The following is a 20994-nucleotide window of genomic DNA, read 5'->3' as shown; positions in this document are numbered from 1 at the left end:
CCCTCATGGAGAACACGCGGATATTTCCCCAGAAAACCCCCCAAAAATGGGATTCAGCCCTCAGGGGCAGTCCTGGGGGTCTCCCCTCATGGAGAACACGCGGATATTTCCCCAGAAAACCCCCCAAAAATGGGATTCAGCCCTCAGGGGCAGTCCCGGGGCTCTCCCCTCACGCAGAACACACGGACATTCCCCTGAAAAACCCCTAAAAAAACCGGGATTCCGCCCTCAGGAGTCTCTCTCCCCCCCTCAGGAGCCGGGCCCACCTTGAGCTCCTGGATGTCGTTGTGGAGGCGGCGCCGCTCCATCTCCAGCAGGTGGATGCGCTCCTCATGCTCGGCCAGCAGCCTCTGCTGGGACGCCTCCACCTCCCGCAGGGCTGACACCTGGTCCAGCTGCTCCTGCAGCTGCTGCTGCGCCTGCCCCAGCTGCGCCTGCCGCGTGGGGTTTAGAAACGCAACGATCGGTAAAAATTCCTCTCTTTTCCCCCCCCCTCGCTTTTGCCCTGAATTTTGAGGGATTTTGGTTGCAGAGCAGAGAAACGGGTGGAAAAAAAAAATCCCGTTTTCCCCCCGAGATTTTACCGATTTTCTGACATCCCCTAAAGGAGTTTGGGGTGAAAATGAGCAAAATTGATGCGAATTCCCGTTTTTCCCTTATTTTGAGGCATTTTCTGAGGGATTTCAATGCCGTAAAGGCCGGAATTGAGGCAAACCCCTCATTTTCCCGCCATTTTTGGCGCCCCCTGGTGGACTTCAAGTTGAATCCCAGCAACATTGAGTCAAATTCCCGTTTTTTCCCCACACTTTGAACACCCTGAGGCATTTCAGGTGCAAAAGCAGCTGAATTGGTGAAAATCCCCATTTTTCACAATTTTTTCCCCCACATTTTGAGGCACTGCCCAAGGAATTTTGACACCAAAAAAAACCCTGAATCGGCACAAACCCCTCATTTTCCCGTCACTTTTTCATGCCCCAGTGGAATTCAGCTCGGAGAGCAACTAAACAGCTCTGAAATTCCAGTTTCTCGTGGATTTTGAAGCACCCTGAAGGATTTTGGGTGCAAAAGCAGCTGAATTGGTGAAAATTCTCATTTTTCCCACATGTTGAGGCACCCTCTGAAGAATTTTTGACACCAAAAAGCCAGAATTGCCACAAACCCCACATTTCCCCACCTTTTTCTGGCTCCCCTGAGCAACAAAATGGCTCAAAATTCCCATTTTCTTACAGCTTTTGAAGCAATCCCTCACAGATTTTGGGTGCAAAAGCAGCTGAACTGGTGCAAATTCCCATTTTCCTCAAATTCTGAGGTGCCTCCTGAGGGATTTCAACAACAAAAAAGCCGGAATTTGTGCAAACCTCACACTTCCCCACCATTTTTTGGTGCTCCCTGGGGGATTTCCGCTTGGAGAGCAACAAAACGGCTCCAAAATCCCATTTGTTTCGCTCATTTTGAGGCACTCCCGGAGAGATTTTGGTTGCAAAACCAGCAAAACTGTAGCAAATTCCCATTTTCCCCACATTCCAAGGCACTTCCCGAGCGATTTCGGTGTCAAAAAAGCCGGAATTGGTACCAAGCCCCATTTTCCCGCCTTTTTTCTTGGCGCCCCCTGCTGGATTTCCCCCTCACACTTTGCCCCCATCTTTCCTCCCCCCCCCCCGCCCCCCAGTGAATTCCAGGTCAGAGAGCAACAAAAGGGCTCCAAATTCCCGTTTTTCCACGGATTTCTCAGGAATCCCGGGCCCCACCTCAGTGTTCTCCAGCTGCTCTGACAGCGCCTGCACCCGGCCTCGGGCCTCGTCCCTCTCCCGCCGCCGCTGCTCCTCCTCCTCCTGCAGCTGCTGCTTCTCGGCCTCCAGAGCCTCCACCCGGCCCTGGCTCCGCTCCAGCTCTGCCCGGAATTCCGACACCTCCGACTCCAGGGAGCTGCGGGAGACGGGGGAAGCCCGTCAAAGTGGGGAGGAGCGGAATTCAGGGAGCTGGGGGCGCTTTGGGTGAGTTTCCTGAGGGGGTTTCGGGGTATTTCAGGGCAATTTCTGGGATTTTCTGGAAGGGTCCTGAGGGAATTTCGGGGATCTTGAGGAATTCAGGGTAATTTCTGGGATTTCTGGAAGGATTCTGAGGGAATTTTAGGGATCTTGAAGGGATCTGGAGGGATTCAGGGCAATTTCTGGGATTTCTGGAAGGATTCTGAGGGAATTTCGGGGATCTTGAGGGGATCTGGAGGGATCCAGGGCAATTTCTGGGATTTCTGGAAGGGTCCTGAGGGAATTTCGGGGATCTTGAGGGGATCTGGAGGCATTCAAGGCAATTTCTGGGATTTCTGGAAGGGTCCTGAGGGAATTTTAGGGATCTTGAGGGGATCTGGAGGGATTCAGGGCAATTTCTGGGATTTCTGGAAGGGTCCGGAGGGAATTTCGGGGATCTTGAGGGGATCTGGAGGGATCCAAGGCAATTTCTGGGATTTCTGGAAAGGTGCTGAGGGAATTTCAGGAATCTTGAGGGGATCTGGAGGGATCCAGGGCAATTTCTGGGATTTCTGGAAGGGTCCTGAGGGAATTTCAGGGATCTTGAGGGGATCTGGAGGGATCCAGGGCAATTTCTGGAAGGATTCTGAGGGAATTTCAGGGATCTTGAGGGGATCTGGAGGGATCCAGGGCAATTTCTGGGATTTCTGGAAGGATTCTGAGGGAATTTCGGGGATCTTGAGGGAATTTGGCAGCGATTCCGGGAGATTTTGGGAATTTCCAGAGGGGTTCTGAGGGAATTTTGGGGATCTTGAGAGGTTTGGGGACGATTTGGGGAAACTGTGAGGAATTTTTTGGAAGGGTTCTGAGGGAATTTTGGGCATCTCGAGTTTTGAAAGAAAATTTTGGAACTTTTGGGGGGGATTTTGGAAGATTTGGGGGACTTTGGGGGAATTGCAGGAGCTTTTGAAGGCTTTTGGAGAAATTTTGAGAGGATCTCGAGAGGATCTCAGAAAACTCACGTTTTGATGGATTTTGAGATTATCTTTTGGGACTTGAGAAAGTTTGGGGAAATTGCTGACAATTTGGGGGAAATTGGGAAACTTTTTGGGAACAGTTTTAGGAAAAACTTGGCTGGATCTGTAGAAGGTTTTGGGGGGGATTGGGATGGATTTTGGGGCTTTCCTCACCCCACTCTGCTGCTGAGGTTGCCTTCCCACCATTCCAACTCCCCAAGAGGAGAATTTGGAGGAATTTCGGGCAGGTTTTTATGGATTTTGATTTTTTTATGGATTTGGCCTGGGCTTTGATGACTTTTGGGCAGTTGGAAGTGGATTTTGGTGGATTTAGGGGTGTTTCTTCAGGATTTGGGTACATTCCTCACCCAACCCTGGAGCTGAGGCTGCTCTCACAGCATTCCTGCTCCCTCAGGAGAGGGATTTTGGGGCACTTTTGATGGATTTTGGGGCCATTTTGCTGGATTTTAGTGCATTCCTCACCTGACCCTGGTGCTGAGGCTGCTCTCCCGGCGCTCCGTATCCCTCAGGAGAGGGATTTGGGGCAGTTTTGCTGGATTTTGGGGCTGTTTTGCTGGATTTTGGGGCAGTTTTGATGGATTTTAGTCACTGTTCATCCAACCCTGGAGATGAGGCTGCTCTCATACCATTTCTGCTCACTAAGGGGCAGAATTTGGGGCCGTTTTGCTGGATTTTGGGGCACCTTTAACAGATTTTGGGGCACTTTTGCTGGATTTTGGGGCCGTTTTGAGGGATTTTGGGGCAGTTTCCTCACCCGACCCTGGAGCTCAGGCTGCTCTCCCGGCACTCCCTGTCCCTCTGGAAAGGGATTTTGGGGCTGTTTTGAAGGATTTTGGGGCTGTTTTGAAGGATTTTGGGGCCGCTTTGAAGGATTCAGGGCATTTCCTCACCCAACCCAGGTGCTGAGGCTGCTCTCCCGCCATTCCTGCTCACTCAGGAGAGGGATTTGGGGCCGTTTTGCTGGATTTTGGGGCACTCCTCACCTGACCCTGGTGCTGAGGCTGCTCTCCCGATGCTCAGTATCCCTCAGGAGTGGGATTTGGGGCCGTTTTGCCGGATTTTGGGGCACTTTTGCTGGATTTTGGTGCACTCCTCACCTGACCCTGGAGCTCAGGCTGCTCTCCCGGTGCTCAGTATCCCTCAGGAGAGGAATTTGGGGCCGTTTTGCCGGATTCTGGGGCACTCCTCACCTGACCCTGGCGCTCAGGCTGCTCTCCCGGCGCTCCCTGTCCCTCAGGAGTGGGATTTGGGGCCGTTTTGCTGGATTTTGGGGCCGTTTTGCCAGATTTTGGGGCAGTTTTGCTGGATTTTGGGGCACTCCTCACCTGACCCTGGAGCTCAGGCTGCTCTCCCGGCGCTCCCTGTCCCTCAGGAGAGGGATTTGGGGCCGTTTTGCCGGATTTTGGTGCACTCCTCACCTGACCCTGGCGCTCAGGCTGCTCTCCCGGCGCTCCCTGTCGCTCAGGAATGGGATTTGGGGCCGTTTTGCTGGATTTTGGGGCAGTTTTGCTGGATTTTGGGGCAGTTTTGCTGGATTTTGGGGCAGTTTTGATGGATTTTGGGGCACTTTTGCTGGATTTTGGGGCCGTTTTGCTGGATTTTGGGGCACTCCTCACCTGACCCTGGCGCTCAGGCTGCTCTCCCGGCGCTCCGTGTCGCTCAGGTCCCGCTGCAGCTGCTCCAGGCGCTGTCTCAGCTCGCGGTTGCCGCTCTCCAGCTCCCGTTTCTCCGTGTCCAGGCCCTGCAGCCGCTCCCGCGCCTCCCCCAGCGCCTCCCGCAGGTCCCCGACCTGGCCCCGCAGGTCCCAGGGCGGCCGCTTCGGGGGGCCCTTGGCCGCGGCCGCGGCGCCGCTGCCGGAGCCTGGGGGGACACGGGGGCTTGGGGACATCGGGCCAGGGGCTGGGGGGGCTGGGCACAGGGCACAGGTGGCATTAGGGACACAGGGGGCATCCCAAGGGTGCCATGGGGACACTGGGCACAGGTGGCATTAGGGACGTGGGGGGCATCCTAAGGGTGCCATGGGGACACTGGGGACAGGGCACAGGTGGCATTAGGTACATGAGGGGCATCCTAAGGGTGCCTTGGGGACACTGGGCACAGGTGGCATTAGGGACGTGGGGGGCATCCTAAGGGTGCCTTGGGGACACTGGGCACAGGGCACAGGTGGCATTAGGGACATGGGGGGCATCCCAAGGGTGCCATGGGGACACTGGGCACAGGGCACAGGTGGCATTAGGGACATGGGGGGCATCCCAAGGGTGCCATGGGGGCTTTGGGGACACTGGGCACAGGTGGCATTAAGGACGTGGGGGGCATCCCAAGGGTGCCATGAGGACACTGGGCACAGGTGGCATTAGGGACATGGGGGGCATCCTAAGGGTGCCATGGGGACACTGGGCACAGGTGGCATTAGGGACATGGGGGCATCCCAAGGGTGCCTTGGGGACACTGGGCACAGGGCACAGGTGGCATTAGGGACGTGGGGGGCATCCTAAGGGTGCCTTGGGGACGCTGGGCACAGGGCAGAGGGACATGGGGGGCATCCCAAGGGTGCCATGGGGGCTTTGGGGACACTGGGCACAGGTGGCATTAAGGACGTGGGGGGCATCCCAAGGGTGCCATGGGGACACTGGGCACAGGGCACAGGTGGCGTTAGGGACACAGGGGGCATCCTAAGGGTGCCATGGGGACACTGGGCACAGGGCACAGGTGGCATTAGGGACATAGGGGGCATCCCAAGGGTGCCTTGGGGACACTGGGCACAGGGCACAGGTGGCCTTAGGGACATGGGGGGCATCCCAAGGGTGCCATGGAGGCTTTGGGGACACTGGGCACAGGTGGCATTAAGGACGTGGGGGGCATCCTAAGGGTGCCATGGGGACACTGGGCACAGGTGGCGTTAGGGACACAGGGGGCATCCTAAGGGTGCCATGGGGACACTGGGCACAGGGCACAGGTGGCATTAGGGACATGGGGGCATCCCAAGGGTGCCTTGGGGACACTGGGCACAGGGCACAGGTGGCATTAGGGACATGGGGGGCATCCTAAGGGTGCCATGGGGACAAATGGCATTAGGGACATGGGGGCATCCCAAGGGTGCCATGGGGACGCTGGGCACAGGGCAGAGGGACATGGGGGGCATCCCAAGGGTGCCATGGGGACACTGGGCACAGGTGGCATTAGGGACGTGGGGGGCATCCTAAGGGTGCCATGGGGACACTGGGCACAGGGCACAGGTGGCATTAGGGACATGGGGGGCATCCCAAGGGTGCCATGGGGACACTGGGCACAGGTGGCATTAGGGACATGGGGGGCATCCTAAGGGTGCCATGGGGACACTGGGCACAGGTGGCATTAGGGACATGGGGGGCATCCTAAGGGTGCCATGAGGACACTGGGCACAGGTGGCATTAGGGACATCGGGGGCATCCCAAGGGTGCCATGGGGGCTTTGGGGACAGGTGGCATTAGGGACGTGGGGGGCATCCCAAGGGTGCCATGGGGACACTGGGGAGAGGGACATGGGGGGCATCCTAAGGGTGCCATGGGGACACTGGGCACAGGGCACAGGTGGCATTAGGGACGTGGGGGGCATCCTAAGGGTGCCATGGGGACACTGGGCACAGGGTAGAGGGACATGGGGGGCATCCCAAGGGTGCCATGGGGACACTGGGCAGAGGTGGCATTAGGGACATGGGGGGCATCCCAAAGGTGCCATGGGGACACTGGGGACAGGGCAGAGGGACATGGGGGGCATCCCAAGGGTGCCATGGGGACACTGGGGACAGGTGGCATTAGGGACATGGGGGGCATCCCAAGGGTGCCATGGGGACACTGGGCACAGGGCACAGGTGGCATTAGGGACATGGGGGGCATCCCAAGGGTGCCATGGGGACACTGGGCACAGGGCACAGGTGGCCTTAGGGACATGGGGGGCATCCTAAGGGTGCCATGGGGACACTGGGCACAGGTGGCATTAGGGACATGGGGGGCATCCCAAGGGTGCCATGGGGGCTTTGGGGACACTGGGCACAGGTGGCCTTAGGGACACAGGGGGCATCCCAAGGGTGCCATGGGGACACTGGGCACAGGGACATGGGGGGCATCCCAAGGGTGCCATGGGGACACTGGGCACAGGTGGCATTAAGGACGTGGGGGGCATCCCAAGGGTGCCATGGGGACACTGGGCACAGGTGGCATTAGGGACATGGGGGCATCCTAAGGGTGCCATGGGGACACTGGGCACAGGTGGCATTAGGGACATGGGGGGCATCCTAAGGGTGCCATGGGGACACTGGGCACAGGTGGCATTAGGGACATGGGGGGCATCCTAAGGGTGCCATGGGGACACTGGGCACAGGTGGCATTAGGGACATGGGGGGCATCCTAAGGGTGCCATGGGGACACTGGGCACAGGGCACAGGTGGCATTAGGGACATGGGGGGCATCCCAAGGGTGCCATGGGGACACTGGGCACAGGGCAGAGGGACATGGGGGGCATCCCAAGGGTGCCATGGGGACACTGGGCACAGGGACATGGGGGGCATCCCAAGGGTGCCATGGGGACACTGGGCACAGGTGGCCTTAGGGACGTGGGGGGCATCCTAAGGGTGCCATGGGGACACTGGGCACAGGTGGCATTAGGGACATGGGGGCATCCTAAGGGTGCCATGGGGACACTGGGCACAGGTGGCATTAGGGACACGGGGGCATCCTAAGGGTGCCATGGGGACACTGGGCACAGGTGGCATTAGGGACATGGGGGGCATCCTAAGGGTGCCATGGGGACACTGGGCACAGGTGGCATTAGGGACATGGGGGGCATCCTAAGGGTGCCATGGGGACACTGGGCACAGGGCACAGGTGGCATTAGGGACATGGGGGGCATCCCAAGGGTGCCATGGGGACACTGGGCACAGGGCACAGGTGGCATTAGGGACATGGGGGGCATCCCAAGGGTGCCATGGGGACACTGGGCACAGGGCAGAGGGACATGGGGGGCATCCCAAGGGTGCCATGGGGACACTGGGCACAGGGCACAGGTGGCCTTAGGGACATGGGGGGCATCGTAAGGGTGCCTTGGGGACACTGGGCAGAGGGACATGGGGGCATCCTAAGGGTGCCATGGGGACACTGGGGACAGGGCACAGGTGGCATTAGGGACATGGGGGGCATCCTAAGGGTGCCATGGGGACACTGGGGACAGGGCACAGGTGGCATTAGGGACATGGGGGGCATCCTAAGGGTGCCATGGGGACACTGGGCACAGGTGGCATTAGGGACATGGGGGCATCCTAAGGGTGCCCAAGGGGGCCTTGGGGACACTGGGGAGGAGGAGCTTGGGGATCTTAGGGGGGGTCTTGGGGACAGTGAGGGGAGCTTGGGGGTGGCAAAGGGGGCTTTGGGGGCACCAGGGGGCTTTGGGGGCACCAGGGGGCTTTGGGGGCACCAGGGGGGAGGATCCTGGGGTGTGGGAGGGGGATTTGGGGACACTGGGGACAAGGGAGGAGGAGTGTGAAGGACACGGGGGGGGCCTTGGGGATGTGGGAGGGGGTTGGGGACATCGGGGAGGGGGTTGGGGACATCAGGGAGGGGTGTAGGGGCACGGGGACAATGGGGACATCGGGACGGGGCCCTGGGGACACCGGGGGGGCCCTGGGGACACCGAGGGGGGCTCAGGTCTCACCTGCCCGAGGAGCAGCCGCCACGGTCGCTGCCTTTCGGGGAGCATCTGGGGGGACATTGGGGGGGGGTTTGACCCCTTCTACGCCCCCATTAACGCCCCCCCAAATTCCCCTTTAAACCCCCCCAAATCTCCCCTGACTCCCGTGAATCCCCCACGCATCCTCAAAGGCTCCCTTTAAGTCCCACAAAATTCTCTTTAATCAGCCCCAAATCCCCCATTAATGCCTCCCCAAACCCCTCTAACTCCCCCAAAACACCCTTTAAGCCCCCAGGCCCTATTAAAACCCTCTGAAATGCCCCATGAACACCCCAAAACCCCCTTGAAGCACCCCAAACCCACTCTAACCCCCCCAGACCCGCACTAAGGCCCCCAATGCCCCATTCACCTCCCCAAAATGCTCCTTTAGCCTCCCTGAGCGCCCCTTTACACCCCCTAAAACCTCTTTCAACCCTTTAAACCACCCCAAGTGCCCCCAAAACCCTTCCAAATGACCCAAACACCCTCGTGAAGCTGCCCCAAAACCCCTCACACCCCCCCAAACCCCTCCAGCACCCCCAAAACCCCCTTTAACCCCACCAAATGCCCCTTTATCCACCCAAACGCAGCATTATCTCCCCGTACCGTTCTTCCCCGCCGCCGCCGCCGGCCCGAGAGTCCTGAGCGGGGCCCTGAGCGGGGCCTTGGGCGCGGCCTTGGCGCCTCCGGGGCCGAAGCCGGTCCGGGAACGTTTCTGTGAGGGGACAAACGGCGTCAGGCGGCTCCGGAGCCGGGGGAACGGAGGGAAAACCCGCCCGGGGAAAGCTCCGCACCTGCTGGGGAGGTCCCGGCACCGCTCCCTCGGGGCCCGGGCACGACGGGGGACGCTTCTCCTGGGCCCGGGCCACCGGCAGCCGCGAGATGCCCGAGCGGGGCCCCGGGAGCGCCGCAGGACGAGCCTGAGGCGCCGCCGCCATCTTGTCCCGCGCGCCTTCAAACCGCCGCGCGCCCATTGGTCCCTTCGCCTCGGCCAATGGCGGAGCGAGTTGTGAGGGGCGGTCCCGCCCCCGAGGGGCTCAGCCAATGGGAGAGCGCTGCGGGCGCAGGAAGAGCCAATGGGAAGGCGGGGCGGGGTCAGGGAGAGAGGAGATTCGCCCGCCGAGCGGTAACGGCCGCGGAGGGGCGGGGCCTCGGGAGGGGGCGGGGCTTGAGTGGAGGAGGAGAGCGTTGATTGGCTGGGCTGCGAAAGGGGCGTGGCCAGAGGCGGGGCTAAGGCGGTGGGCGTGGCCGCGCGAGCAGCCGGGGCTGGGGGCGGGGCCTGATGCCAAGCTCCGCCCACAGCGGCGAAACCTCCCCCAAAGCACCCAAAACACCCTCAGATCCACCCCAAACACCCTCAAATCCACCCAAAACACCCTCAAATCCACCCAAAACACCCTCAAATCCGCCCAAAACATCCTCTAATCCACCTCAAACACCATCAAATCCACCCAAAACACCATCAGATCCACCCAAAACACCCTCAAATCCACCCAAAACATCCTCTAATCCACCTCAAACACCATCAGATCCACCCAAAACACCATCAGATCCACCTCAAACGCCATCAGATCCACCCAAAACACCCTCAAATCCACCCAAAACACCATCAGATCCACCCAAAACACCATCAGATCCACCCAAAACACCCTCAGATCCACCCAAAACACCATCAGATCTACCTCAAACGCCATCAGATCCACCCAAAACACCCTCAAATCCGCCCAAAACACCATCAGATCCACCCAAAACACCCTCAAATCCGCCCAAAACACTTCAGATCCACCCAAAACATCCTCTAATCCACCTCAAACACCATCACATCCACCCAAAACACCCTCAAATCCGCCCAAAACACCCTCAAATCCGCCCAAAATACCCTCAAATCCACCCAAAACATCATCAGATCCACCCAAAACATCCTCTAATTCACCTCAAACACCATCAAATCCACCCAAACATCCTCTAATCCACCCCACACACCCTCAAATCCACTCAAAACATCCTCAAATTCATCCCAAACATCCCTAAATTCCCCCAAACATCCCCAAATCCCCGCCAAACCTCCCCAAATCCACCCCAAACCTCCCCAAACCCCCTCCAAACCTCCCCAAATCCACCCCAAACCCTCTCCAACCCTCCCCAAATCCACCCCAAACCCTGCCAACCCCCTCCCGAGCCCCTCTAACCTTCCCCAAATCCACCCAAACCTCCCGAAATCCCTCCCAGACAGCACAAAACCCTTCCCCAAAGCCCCCGCCCTCCCCAAATCCCCCCCAGCTCCCTCTCAGTCGCCCCCAACCCTTCCCAAACCCACTCCGAACACCCAAAACCTCTCCCTGACACCCCCCGACTTCCCAGACCGACCCCAAGCGCCCCCAAACCCCTCCTAAACCCCCGTTATCCCCAAAACCCCTCCAGACCCACATTTTAGCACCCCGAAACTGCCCCCGGACCCCACAGAACAGCCCAGGCCCTCCCCAGGCAGCCCCAGCCCCTCCAAAACCCCGCAGATTTCCCCCAAAATCCCCGCGGGCCGAGGGGAGGGCACGGGGGGGGCGTGGCCTGGCGGAGGGGGCGTGGCCTGAGCGGTTTGTGGACGTGGCTTTAATGGCGGGGCGTGGCACGTGGGCGTGGCCTGAGCGTTATGGGCGTGGCTTTAATGGCGGGGCGTGGCATGTGGGCGTGGCCTGGCGGCGTGGGCGTGGCCACGCCCTCTGCAGCAGCCGCGTTGAGGGGCGTGGCCGTGGGCGTGGCCCGAGCCCCGCGTGGGCGTGGCCAGCGCGCTGTGGGCGTGGCCTGGGGCCGCCGGGGCAGCGGCGGCCGCGGAGGGGTGGGGGGGGGGGCGGCGCGGGAAGGGGGGGGCGAGTTTGGGGGGGGTTTTTGGGGGTCCCGGAGCCGTCCCAGCCCCCTCGCAACCCCCGCCGTGGCCGCGGGGGGGGCCCGGGGGTGTCCCCGGGGGGGTCCCCGGTGCCGCCGTCCCTCGGCCGCCCCCCCCCGGCCCCCCCCCTCCCGCCCCCCCCGCGCCGCCGCTGCTGCGTCACGGCCCCGCCGCCGCCGCCCGCCCGCAGCGGCCGCTCGGGGTCGGGGCTGGGGGGGCCGCGACCCCCCCCGGGACGGGCAGGACACCCTCGGGACCCCCCGCTGCCGGCGTGAGACCCCCCCCGCGCGGGACACCCCCCCCAAAAAACAGGGACACCCCCGTAAAAACAGGGACACCCCCCCCCCCAAAAAAAAAAAATCAGGGACACCCCCCCCCACCAGAAAAGGGAAATCCCCCCTCGCGGGACCCCCCCCCAAAATAGGGACACCCCCAAATGGGAGCCGTCCCCCCCCCCCCCGGAAGTGGGATATCTCCGACCGCCCCCCAAAATGGGACACCCCCCCCCCCGCGGGACACCCCCCCGAAATTGGGACAGCCCCCCCCAAAAAAGGGACACCCCCCGAAAATGGGACAGCCCCCCCCAAAAAAGGGACACCCCCCGAAAATGGGACAGGCCCCCCCAAAAAAGGGACACCCCCCTGAAATTGGGACAGCCCCCCCCAAAAAAGGGACACCCCCCGAAAATGGGACAGCCCCCCCGAGAAAGGGACACCCCCCGAAAATGGGACAGCCCCCCCCAAAAAAGGGACACCCCCTGAAATTGGGACAGCCCCCCCCAAAAAAAAGGACACCCCCCGAAATTGGGACAGCCCCCCCCAAAAAAGGGACACCCCCCGAAAATGGGACAGCCCCCCTAAATTCCACCCCCCCCCCCCAAAAAGGGACACCCCCCCCCCAAAGCCGGACACGTCCCCCCCGCACAGGACACGCCCCCCAAAGCTGCGCCCCCCCGAAATGGGACCCCCCCAAAACGAGACACCCCCAAAAAAAGACCCCCAAAAACGGAACCCTCCGGAACAGGGACCCCCTAAAACGGGACCCCTCCCCAAAAAGGGCCCCCCCCAAAACTGGACATCCCCCAATGGGATCCAGCCCCCAAAATGGGACCCCCCCCCCCAAAGATGGGACCCCCCCAGTACCGTACCCCCTAAAATGGAACATCCCCAAAAGAGACCCCCCCAAAACGAGGCCCCCCCAAAACGAGACCCCCCCCAAAAGAGGCCCCCCCAAAACGGGACCCCCCCAAAAGAGGCCCCCCCTAAACGGGAACGCCCCCAAAATGGGATCCCCCCCCCCCCAAAGAGACCTCCCCTAAATGGCAACCCCGCAAAGGGACCCCCCCAAAACGGGACCACCTCCAAAAGAGACCCCCCCTAAACGGAACCCCCCAAACTGGGACCCCTCCCCAAACTGGGAACCCCAAACTGGGACCCCCCAAACTGGGACCCCTCCCCAAACTGGGACACTCCCAAACTGGGAACGCCAAATTGGGACCCCTCCCCAAACTGGGACCCTTCCCCAAACTGGGACCCCTCCCCAAACTGGGAACCCCAAACTGGGACCCCTCCCCAAACTGGGGCCCCTCAAACTGGGACCCTTCCCCAAACTGGGACCCCTCCCCAAACTGGAACCCCTCAAACTGGGACACCTCAAACTGGGACCCCTCCAAACTGGGACCCCCCAAACTGGGACACCCCAAACTGAGACCCCTCCAAACTGGGACCCCCAAACTGGGACCCCTCCCCAAACTGGTTCCCCCAAACTGGGACCCCCAAACTGGGACCCTCTCCCAAACTGGGACAGCCCAAACTGGGAACCCCAATCTGGGACCCTCTCCCAAACTGGGACCCCTCCCTAAGCTGGGACCTCCCAACAGGGACCCCCCAAACTCGGACACCCCAAACTGGGACCCGCGAACTGGGACCCCCAAACTCCCATATTTAACTGGGACCCTTCCCCAAACCAGGACCCCCCTGGGGTCCCGATCTGGGGCCCCCCCAAACTGGGACCCCCCTAAACTGGGACCCCTCCCCAAATTGGGACCCCTCCCCAAATTGGGACCCCCCCCAAACTGGGACCCCTCCAAACTGGGACCCCTCCCCAAACTGGGAACCCCCAAACTGGGACCCCCCCAAACTGGGACAGCCCAAACTGGGAACGCCGAATTGGGACCCCTCCCCAAACTGGGACTCTCCCAAACTGGGACCCCTCCAAACTGGGACCCCTCCCCAAACTGGGGCCCCCAAACTGGGACCCCTCCCCAAACTGGGACCCCTCCCCAAACTGGGGCCCCCAAACTGGGACCCCTCCCCAAACTGGGACCCCTCCCCAAACTAGGACCCCCCCCCCAACTGGGGCCCCCCAAACTCCCGTATTTAACCGGGACCCTTCCCCAAACCGGGACCCCCCCAAAACTGGGAACCCCAAACTGGGATCCACCATTAAACTGGGATCCTCCCAGTCCCAAACCGGGAGCCCCAAACCCCTCCATAACCCCCCCAAACTGGGACCCCCCCAAACTGGGTCCCCCCAAACTGGGACCCCCAAACTGGGACCCTTCCCCCAACTGGGACCCCCAAACTGGGACCTCCCAGCTGGGACCCCTCCCCAAACTGGGACCCCCAAACTGGGGCCCCCCCCAAACTGGGACCCTTCCCCCAGCTGGGACCCTCTCCCAAACTGGGACCCCCGAACTGGGACCCTTCCCCAAACTGGGACCCTCTCCCAAACTGGGACCCCCTCTCAAACTGGGACCCCCTCCCAAACTGGGACCCCCAAACTCCCCCCAAACTGGGACCTCCCCAAACTGGGACCCCCTCCCAAACTGGGACCCCCAAACTCCCCCCAAACTGGGCCCCCCCCAAACTGGGACCCTTCCCCAAACTGGGACCCCCAAACTGGGACCCCCTCCCAAACTGGGACCCCCAAACTCCCCCCAAACTGGGACACCCCAAACTCCCCCCAAACTGGGACCCCCCCCAAACTGGGACCCTTCCCCAAACTGGGACCCCCCAGTGCAGCCCCCCAATGATTCCGGTTTGGGCCCCGCAGCCCCCCCGGGATGTGATGGCGGCCGCCCCGGGGGGGTCGCCCCCCCAGAGCCCCCCGAAGCCCCCCCAGATCGGGGAGGGCCAGGACGTGCTGGCGCGCTGGACGGACGGGCTGCTCTACCTGGGCGTCGTCAAGAAGGTGGGACCCCAAAACAGCCCGAAAAGCCCCGGAAACGGCCCAAAAACCAGCCCTGAAACGGCCCCAAACCGGCCCTAAAACAGCCCCAAACCCAGCCCTAAAACAGCCCCAAACCGGCCCTAAAACAGCCCCAAACCGGCCCTAAAACAACCCCGAGACACCCCAAAAACCAGCCCTGAACCAGCCCCAAAACCGGCCCTAAAACAGCCCCAAACCGGCCCTAAAACAGCCCCGAGAGAGCCCAAAAACCAGCCCTGAAACGGCCCCAAACCGGCCCTAAACCAGCCCTGAGACACCCCAAAAACCGGCCCTGAAACGGCCCCAAACCGGCCCTAAACCAGCCCAGAGACACCCCAAAAACCGGCCCTAAAACAGCCCCAAACCGGCCCTAAAACAGCCCCAAAACCGGCCCTAAAACAGCCCCAAAACCGGCCCTAAAACAGCCCCAAATCCGGCCCTAAAACAGCCCCGAGACACCCCAAAAACCAGCCCTGAAACAGCCCCAAACCCGGCCCTAAAACAGCCCCAAACCGGCCCCAAACCAGCCCAAACTGGCCCCAAGCTGGCCCCAAATCAGCCCCAAACCGGCCCTAAACCAGCCCTAAACCAGCCCCAAACCAGCCCTAAACCAGCCCCAAACCGGCCCTAAACCAGCCCTAAACCGGCCCCAAACCGGCCCTAAACCAGCCCCAAACCGGCCCTAAACCGGCCCAAACCAGCCCTAAACCAGCCCCAAACCGGCCCCAAACCAGCCCTAAACCAGCCCCAAACCGGCCCTAAACCAGCCCTAACCAGCCCTAAACCAGCCCCAAACCGGCCCTAAACCAGCCCTAAACCGGCCCCAAACCGGCCCTAAACCAGCCCCAAACCGGCCCCAAACCGGCCCCAAACCAGCCCTAAACCAGCCCCAAACCGGCCCTAAACCAGCCCTAAACCGGCCCTAAACCAGCCCCAAACCGGCCCTAAACCAGCCCAAACCAGCCCTAAACCAGCCCCAAACCGGCCCTAAACCGGCCCAAACCAGCCCTAAACCAGCCCCAAACCGGCCCTAAACCAGCCCCAAACCGGCCCTAAACCAGCCCCAAACCGGCCCCAAACCAGCCCTAAACCAGCCCCAAACCGGCCCTAAACCAGCCCCAAACCGGCCCCAAACCGGCCCAAACTGGCCCCAAGCTGGCCCCAAATCAGCCCTAAACCGGCCCCAAACCAGCCCCAAACCGGCCCCAAACCAGCCCCAAACCAGCCCCAAACCAGCCCAAACCGGCCCCAAACCGGCCCTAAACCGGCCCCAAGCTGGCCCCAAATCAGCCCTAAACCGCCCCAAACCAGCCCAAACCGGCCCCAAACCAGCCCAAACCGGCCCCAAACCGCCCCTAAACCAGCCCCAAACCCCTCCCCAAGCCCCCAAATCCCCCTAAACCGGCCCCAAAATTCCCCCAATCCCCCAAATTCCTGCCCCAAATCCCCCCAACTCCCCCTAAAACCCTTCCAGAGCCTCCCAAATCCCCCCCAAACCCTTCCCAAATGCCACAATACCCCAAAGTCCAACCCCAAATCCCCCCAAATTCCCCCCAAATCCCCCCAAATTTCCCTCGAATCCCCCCTAATTCCCCCCAAATGCCCCAAATTCCCCCCAAATCCCCCCAAACCCTTCGCAAATCCCAAAATACCCCAAAGTCCAACCCCAAATCCCCCCTCATTCCCCCCAAATGCCCCAAATTCCCCCCAAATCCCACCAAAATTCCCCAGATTCCCCCCAAATCCCAAGTCCCCAAAATTCCTTTAAACCGCCCCCAAATCTCTCAAAAATTCCCCCCAAAATTGCCCAAATTCCCAAAATTTCCGCCAAATCCTCCCCAGATTCCTCCAAACTCCCCTAAAATCCCCCCAAACTCCCCCCAAATTCCCAAGCCCCCCAAATCCCTTAAAATCCCCCTGAAATCCCCTTGAAATCCCCCGCAAATGCCCCCAAATCCCCCTGAAATTCTCCCAAATTACCCCCAAATCCCCTAAATCCCCCAAATCCACCCTAAATCCCCCCAAAATCCCCCAACCCCCCCCAAATCCCACCAAAATACCCCCAAATCCCCCCAAAATCTCCTGAAATCCTGCAAAATCCCCTGCAAATACCCCAAATTCCCCCCAAATCCCCCAATCTCCCCCAAATCCCCCCGAATCCCCCAAATTCCCCCCAAATTCCCCCCAAATCCCCCCCAAATCCACCAAACTCCCCCAAATCTCCCCCAAATCCCCCCAAATTCCCTCTAAATCCCCCCAAATCCCAAATCCCCCGAAATCCCCCCAAATCCCCCAAATTCCCCCAAATCCCCCAAACTCCCCCCAAATCCCCCCAAATCCCCCAAACTACTCCAAATTTCCCCAAATCCCCCCCAAAGCTCCCCAAAAGTCCCCCAAATCCCCCCAAATCCCCCCAAATCCCCCAAACTCCCCCAAATCCCCCAAACTCCCCCAAATCTCCCCCAAATCCCCCCAAATTCCCCCAAATCCCCCAAACTCCCCCCAAATCCCCCCAAATCCCCCAAACTACTCCAAATTTCCCCAAATCCCCCCCAAATCTCCCCAAAAGTCCCCCCAATCCGCCCAAATCCCCCCAAATCCCCCAAATTCCCCCCAAATTCCCCCCAAATCCCCCAAATCTCCCCAAAAGTCCCCCCAAATCCCCCAAATCCCCCAAACTCCCCCCAAATCCCCCAAATTCCCCCCAAATTCCCCCAAATCCCCCAAACTCCCCCCAAATCCCCCAAATTCCCCCAAATCCCCCAAATCTCCCCAAAAGTCCCCCCAAATCCCCCAAATCCCCCAAATTCCCCCAAATCCCCCCGAATTCCCCCCAAATCCCCCCCAAATCCCCCAAACTACTCCAAATTTCCCCAAATTCCCCCCAAATCTCCCCAAAAGTCCCCCCAATCCGCCCAAATCCCCCAAATCTCCCCCAAATTTCCCCCAAACTCCCCCCAAATCCCCCCAAAGCTCCCCAAAAGTCCCCCCAAATTCCCCCAAATCCCCCAAACTCCCCCCAAATCACCCAAATTCCCCCCAAATTCCCCCAAATCCCCCAAACTCCCCCCAAATCCCCCAAATTCCCCCAAATCCCCCAAATCTCCCCAAAAGTCCCCCCAAATCCCCCAAATCCCCCAAATTCCCCCAAATCCCCCCGAAATCCCCCCAAATCCCCCAAACTCCCCCAAACTCCCCCAAATCTCCCCCAAATCCCCCCAAATCCCCCTGAAATCCCCCCAAATCCCCCAAACTCCCCCAAACTCCTCCAAACTCCCCCCAAATCCCCCAAAATCCCCCCAAATCCCCCCAAGTCCCCCCGAAATCCCCCAAACTCCCCCCAAATCCCCCAAATCCCCCCCAAATCCCCCCAAATCCCCCAAATCCCCCCCAAATCCCCCAAATCCCCCCAGCCCCTCCCCCTCTCCGCAGGTGGACCCCTCCCGCCGGGGCTGTTTGATCCAATTCGAGGACAATTCCCAGTTCTTCGTGCTCTGGAAGGACATCAGCCCCGGTGGGGGGCCGGGCCGCTCGTTAGCGGGGACATTCATTAGCGGGGTCACTCATTAACGGGGTCACTCATTAGCAGGGTCACTCATTAGTGGGGTCATTCATTAGCGGGTCATTAATTAGCGGGGTCACTCATTAGCATTGTCATTCATTAGCGGGGTCATTCATTAGCGGGGTCACTCATTAGTGGGGTCATTAATTAACGGGGTGATTCAATAGTGGGGTCATTAATTAGCGGGGTCATTCATTAGCGGGGTCACTCATTAGCGGGGTCACTCATTAGCGGGGTCATTCATTAGCGGGGTCATTCATTAGCGGGGTCATTCATTAGCAGGGTCACTCATTAGTGGGGTCATTCATTAGCGGGGTCACTCATTAGTGGGGTCATTCATTAGCAGGTCATTAATTAGCGGGGTCACTCATTAGCATTGTCATTCATTAGCGGGGTCACTCATTAGTGGGGTCATTAATTAGCGGGGTCACTCATTAGCGTGGTCACTCATTAACGGGGTCACTCATTAGCGGGGTCACTCATTAGCAGGGTCACTCATTAACGGGGTCACTCATTAGCAGGGTGATTTATTAGCGGGGTCATTAATTAGTGGGTCATTCGTTAGTGGGATCATTCATTAGTGGGGTCCTTCATTAGCGGGGACATTAATTTGCGGGGTCACTCATTAGTGGGGTCATTCATTAGCGGGTCATTAATTAGCAGGGTCACTCATTAGCGGGGTCATTCATTAGCGGGGTCACTCATTAGTGGGGTCATTAATTAGCATTGTCATTCATTAGTGGGGTCACTCATTAGTGGGGTCACTCATTAGTGGGGTCATTCATTAGCAGGGTCACTCATTAGCGGGGTCACTCATTAACGGGGTCACTCATTAGCAGGGTCACTCATTAGTGGGGTCATTCATTAGTGGGGTCACTCATTAACGGGGTCACTCATTAGCGGGGTCATTCGTTAGCGGGGTCATTCATTAGCAGGGTCACTCATTAGTGGGGTCACTCATTAGCGGGTCATTAATTAGCAGGGTCACTCATTAGCGGGGTCATTCATTAGCGGGGTCACTCATTAGTGGGGTCACTCATTACTGGGGTCATTCATTAACGGGGTCACTCATTAGCGGGGTCATTCATTAGCGGGGTCACTCATTAGTGGGGTCACTCATTACTGGGGTCATTCATTAGCGGGGTCACTCATTAGCGGGGTCACTCATTAGCGGGTGATTCATTAGTGGGTCATTCATTAGCACTGTCATTCATTAGCGGGGTCATTCGTTAGCAGGGTCATTCATTAGGGGGGTCATTCATTAGCGGGGTCATTCATTAGCGAGGTCATTACTTAGCGGGGTCATTCATTAGCGGGGTCACTCATTAGCGGGGTCATTCATTAGCGGGTCATTAATTAGCGGGGTCATTCGTTAGCAGGTGATTCATTAGCAGGGTCATTCATGAGCGGGGTCATTCATTAGTGGGTGATCTTTAGTGGGGTCATTAATTAGCGGGACCATTAATTAGTGGGTCATTCATTAGCGGGGTCATTCATTAGCGAGGTCATTCATTAGTGGGTCATTCGTTAGCGGGGTCATTCATTAGTGGGGTCATTAATTAGTGGGTCATTCATTAGTGGGGTCATTCATTAGCGGGGTCATTCGTTAGCGGGATGATTCATTAGCGGGTGATTCATTAGCGGGTGATTCATTAGCGGGGTCATTCATTAGCGGGTGATTCGTTAGGGGATCATCAATTAGCGGGGTGATTCATTAGCGGGGTCGTTCATTAGTGGGGTCATTTATTAGCGGCATCATTCATTAGCAGGATGATTTATTAGCGGGGTCATTCGTTAGCGGTGTCATTCATTAGTGGTGTCATTCATTAGCGTGGTCATTAATTAGCGGGGTCATTCATTCGCAGGGTGATTCAATAGCAGGGTCATTAATTAGCGGGGTCATTCATTAGCGGGTCATTCATTACTGGGGTCATTCATTAGCGGGGTGATTCATTAGCAGGGTGATTCGTTAGCGGGGTCATTCATTATCGGGTCATTAATTAGCGGGTGATTCATTACTGGGGTCATTCATTATTGGGTCATTCATTACTGGGGTCATTAATTAGTGGTTCATTAATTAGCGGGTGATTCATTAGCGGGGTCATTCATTACTGGGGTTATTCATTAGCGGGTCATTAATTAGCGGGTGATTCATTAGCGGGGTCATTCATTAGCGGATCATTAATTAGCGGGTGATTCGTTAGCGGGGTCATTCATTAGCGGGTCATTAATTAGCGGGTGATTCATTACTGGGGTCATTCATTAGCGGGTCATTAATTAGCGGGTGATTCATTACTGGGGTCATTAATTAGCGGGTCATTAATTAGCGGGTGATTCATTAGCGGGGTCATTAATTAGCGGGGTCATTAATGAGCGGGTGATTCATTACTGGGGTCATTAATTAGCGGGGTCATTAATGAGCGGGTGATTAATTAGCGGGGTCATTAATGAGCGGGTGATTCATTAGCAGGGTCATTAATTAGCGGGTGATTTATTAGCGGGGTCATTAATTAGCGGGGTCATTAATGAGCGGGTGATTCATTAGCGGGGTCATTAATTAGCGGGTGATTTATTAGCGGGGTCATTAATTAGCGGGGTCATTAATTAGCGGGTGATTTATTAGCGGGGTCATTAATT

The 20994-nt window shown here is 58.8% G+C and overlaps 2 protein-coding genes across 2 annotated transcripts in view; one reads left to right on the top strand and one right to left on the bottom strand.

The window, feature by feature from the left end:
- Window positions 1-10727, bottom strand: part of KIFC1 (kinesin family member C1) — a 29852-nt gene extending 19125 nt beyond the window's left edge. The window contains exons 1-6 of the mRNA XM_068998906.1: window positions 9499-10727; window positions 9311-9419; window positions 8690-8734; window positions 4621-4864; window positions 1749-1926; window positions 267-434 (exon numbers count right to left, since the gene is read on the bottom strand). Coding sequence (XP_068855007.1) covers window positions 267-434; window positions 1749-1926; window positions 4621-4864; window positions 8690-8734; window positions 9311-9419; window positions 9499-9678 — 924 coding nt within the window. The 5' untranslated portion in view covers window positions 9679-10727. The remainder of the gene's footprint in view (window positions 1-266; window positions 435-1748; window positions 1927-4620; window positions 4865-8689; window positions 8735-9310; window positions 9420-9498) is intronic.
- Window positions 10728-11770: 1043 nt separating this feature from the next.
- The window catches only part of PHF1 (PHD finger protein 1), a 39539-nt gene continuing 30315 nt past the window's right edge, over window positions 11771-20994 (top strand). The window contains exons 1-3 of the mRNA XM_068998902.1: window positions 11771-11856; window positions 14640-14777; window positions 18228-18309. Coding sequence (XP_068855003.1) covers window positions 14655-14777; window positions 18228-18309 — 205 coding nt within the window. The 5' untranslated portion in view covers window positions 11771-11856; window positions 14640-14654. The remainder of the gene's footprint in view (window positions 11857-14639; window positions 14778-18227; window positions 18310-20994) is intronic.

Source organism: Aphelocoma coerulescens, unplaced genomic scaffold (genome assembly GCF_041296385.1).
Source record: "Aphelocoma coerulescens isolate FSJ_1873_10779 unplaced genomic scaffold, UR_Acoe_1.0 HiC_scaffold_187, whole genome shotgun sequence".
Classification (NCBI taxonomy): Eukaryota; Metazoa; Chordata; class Aves; order Passeriformes; family Corvidae; genus Aphelocoma; species Aphelocoma coerulescens.
Note: the sequence above shows the minus strand (reverse complement) of the source record. Positions and strands in the feature narration are given on the sequence as shown.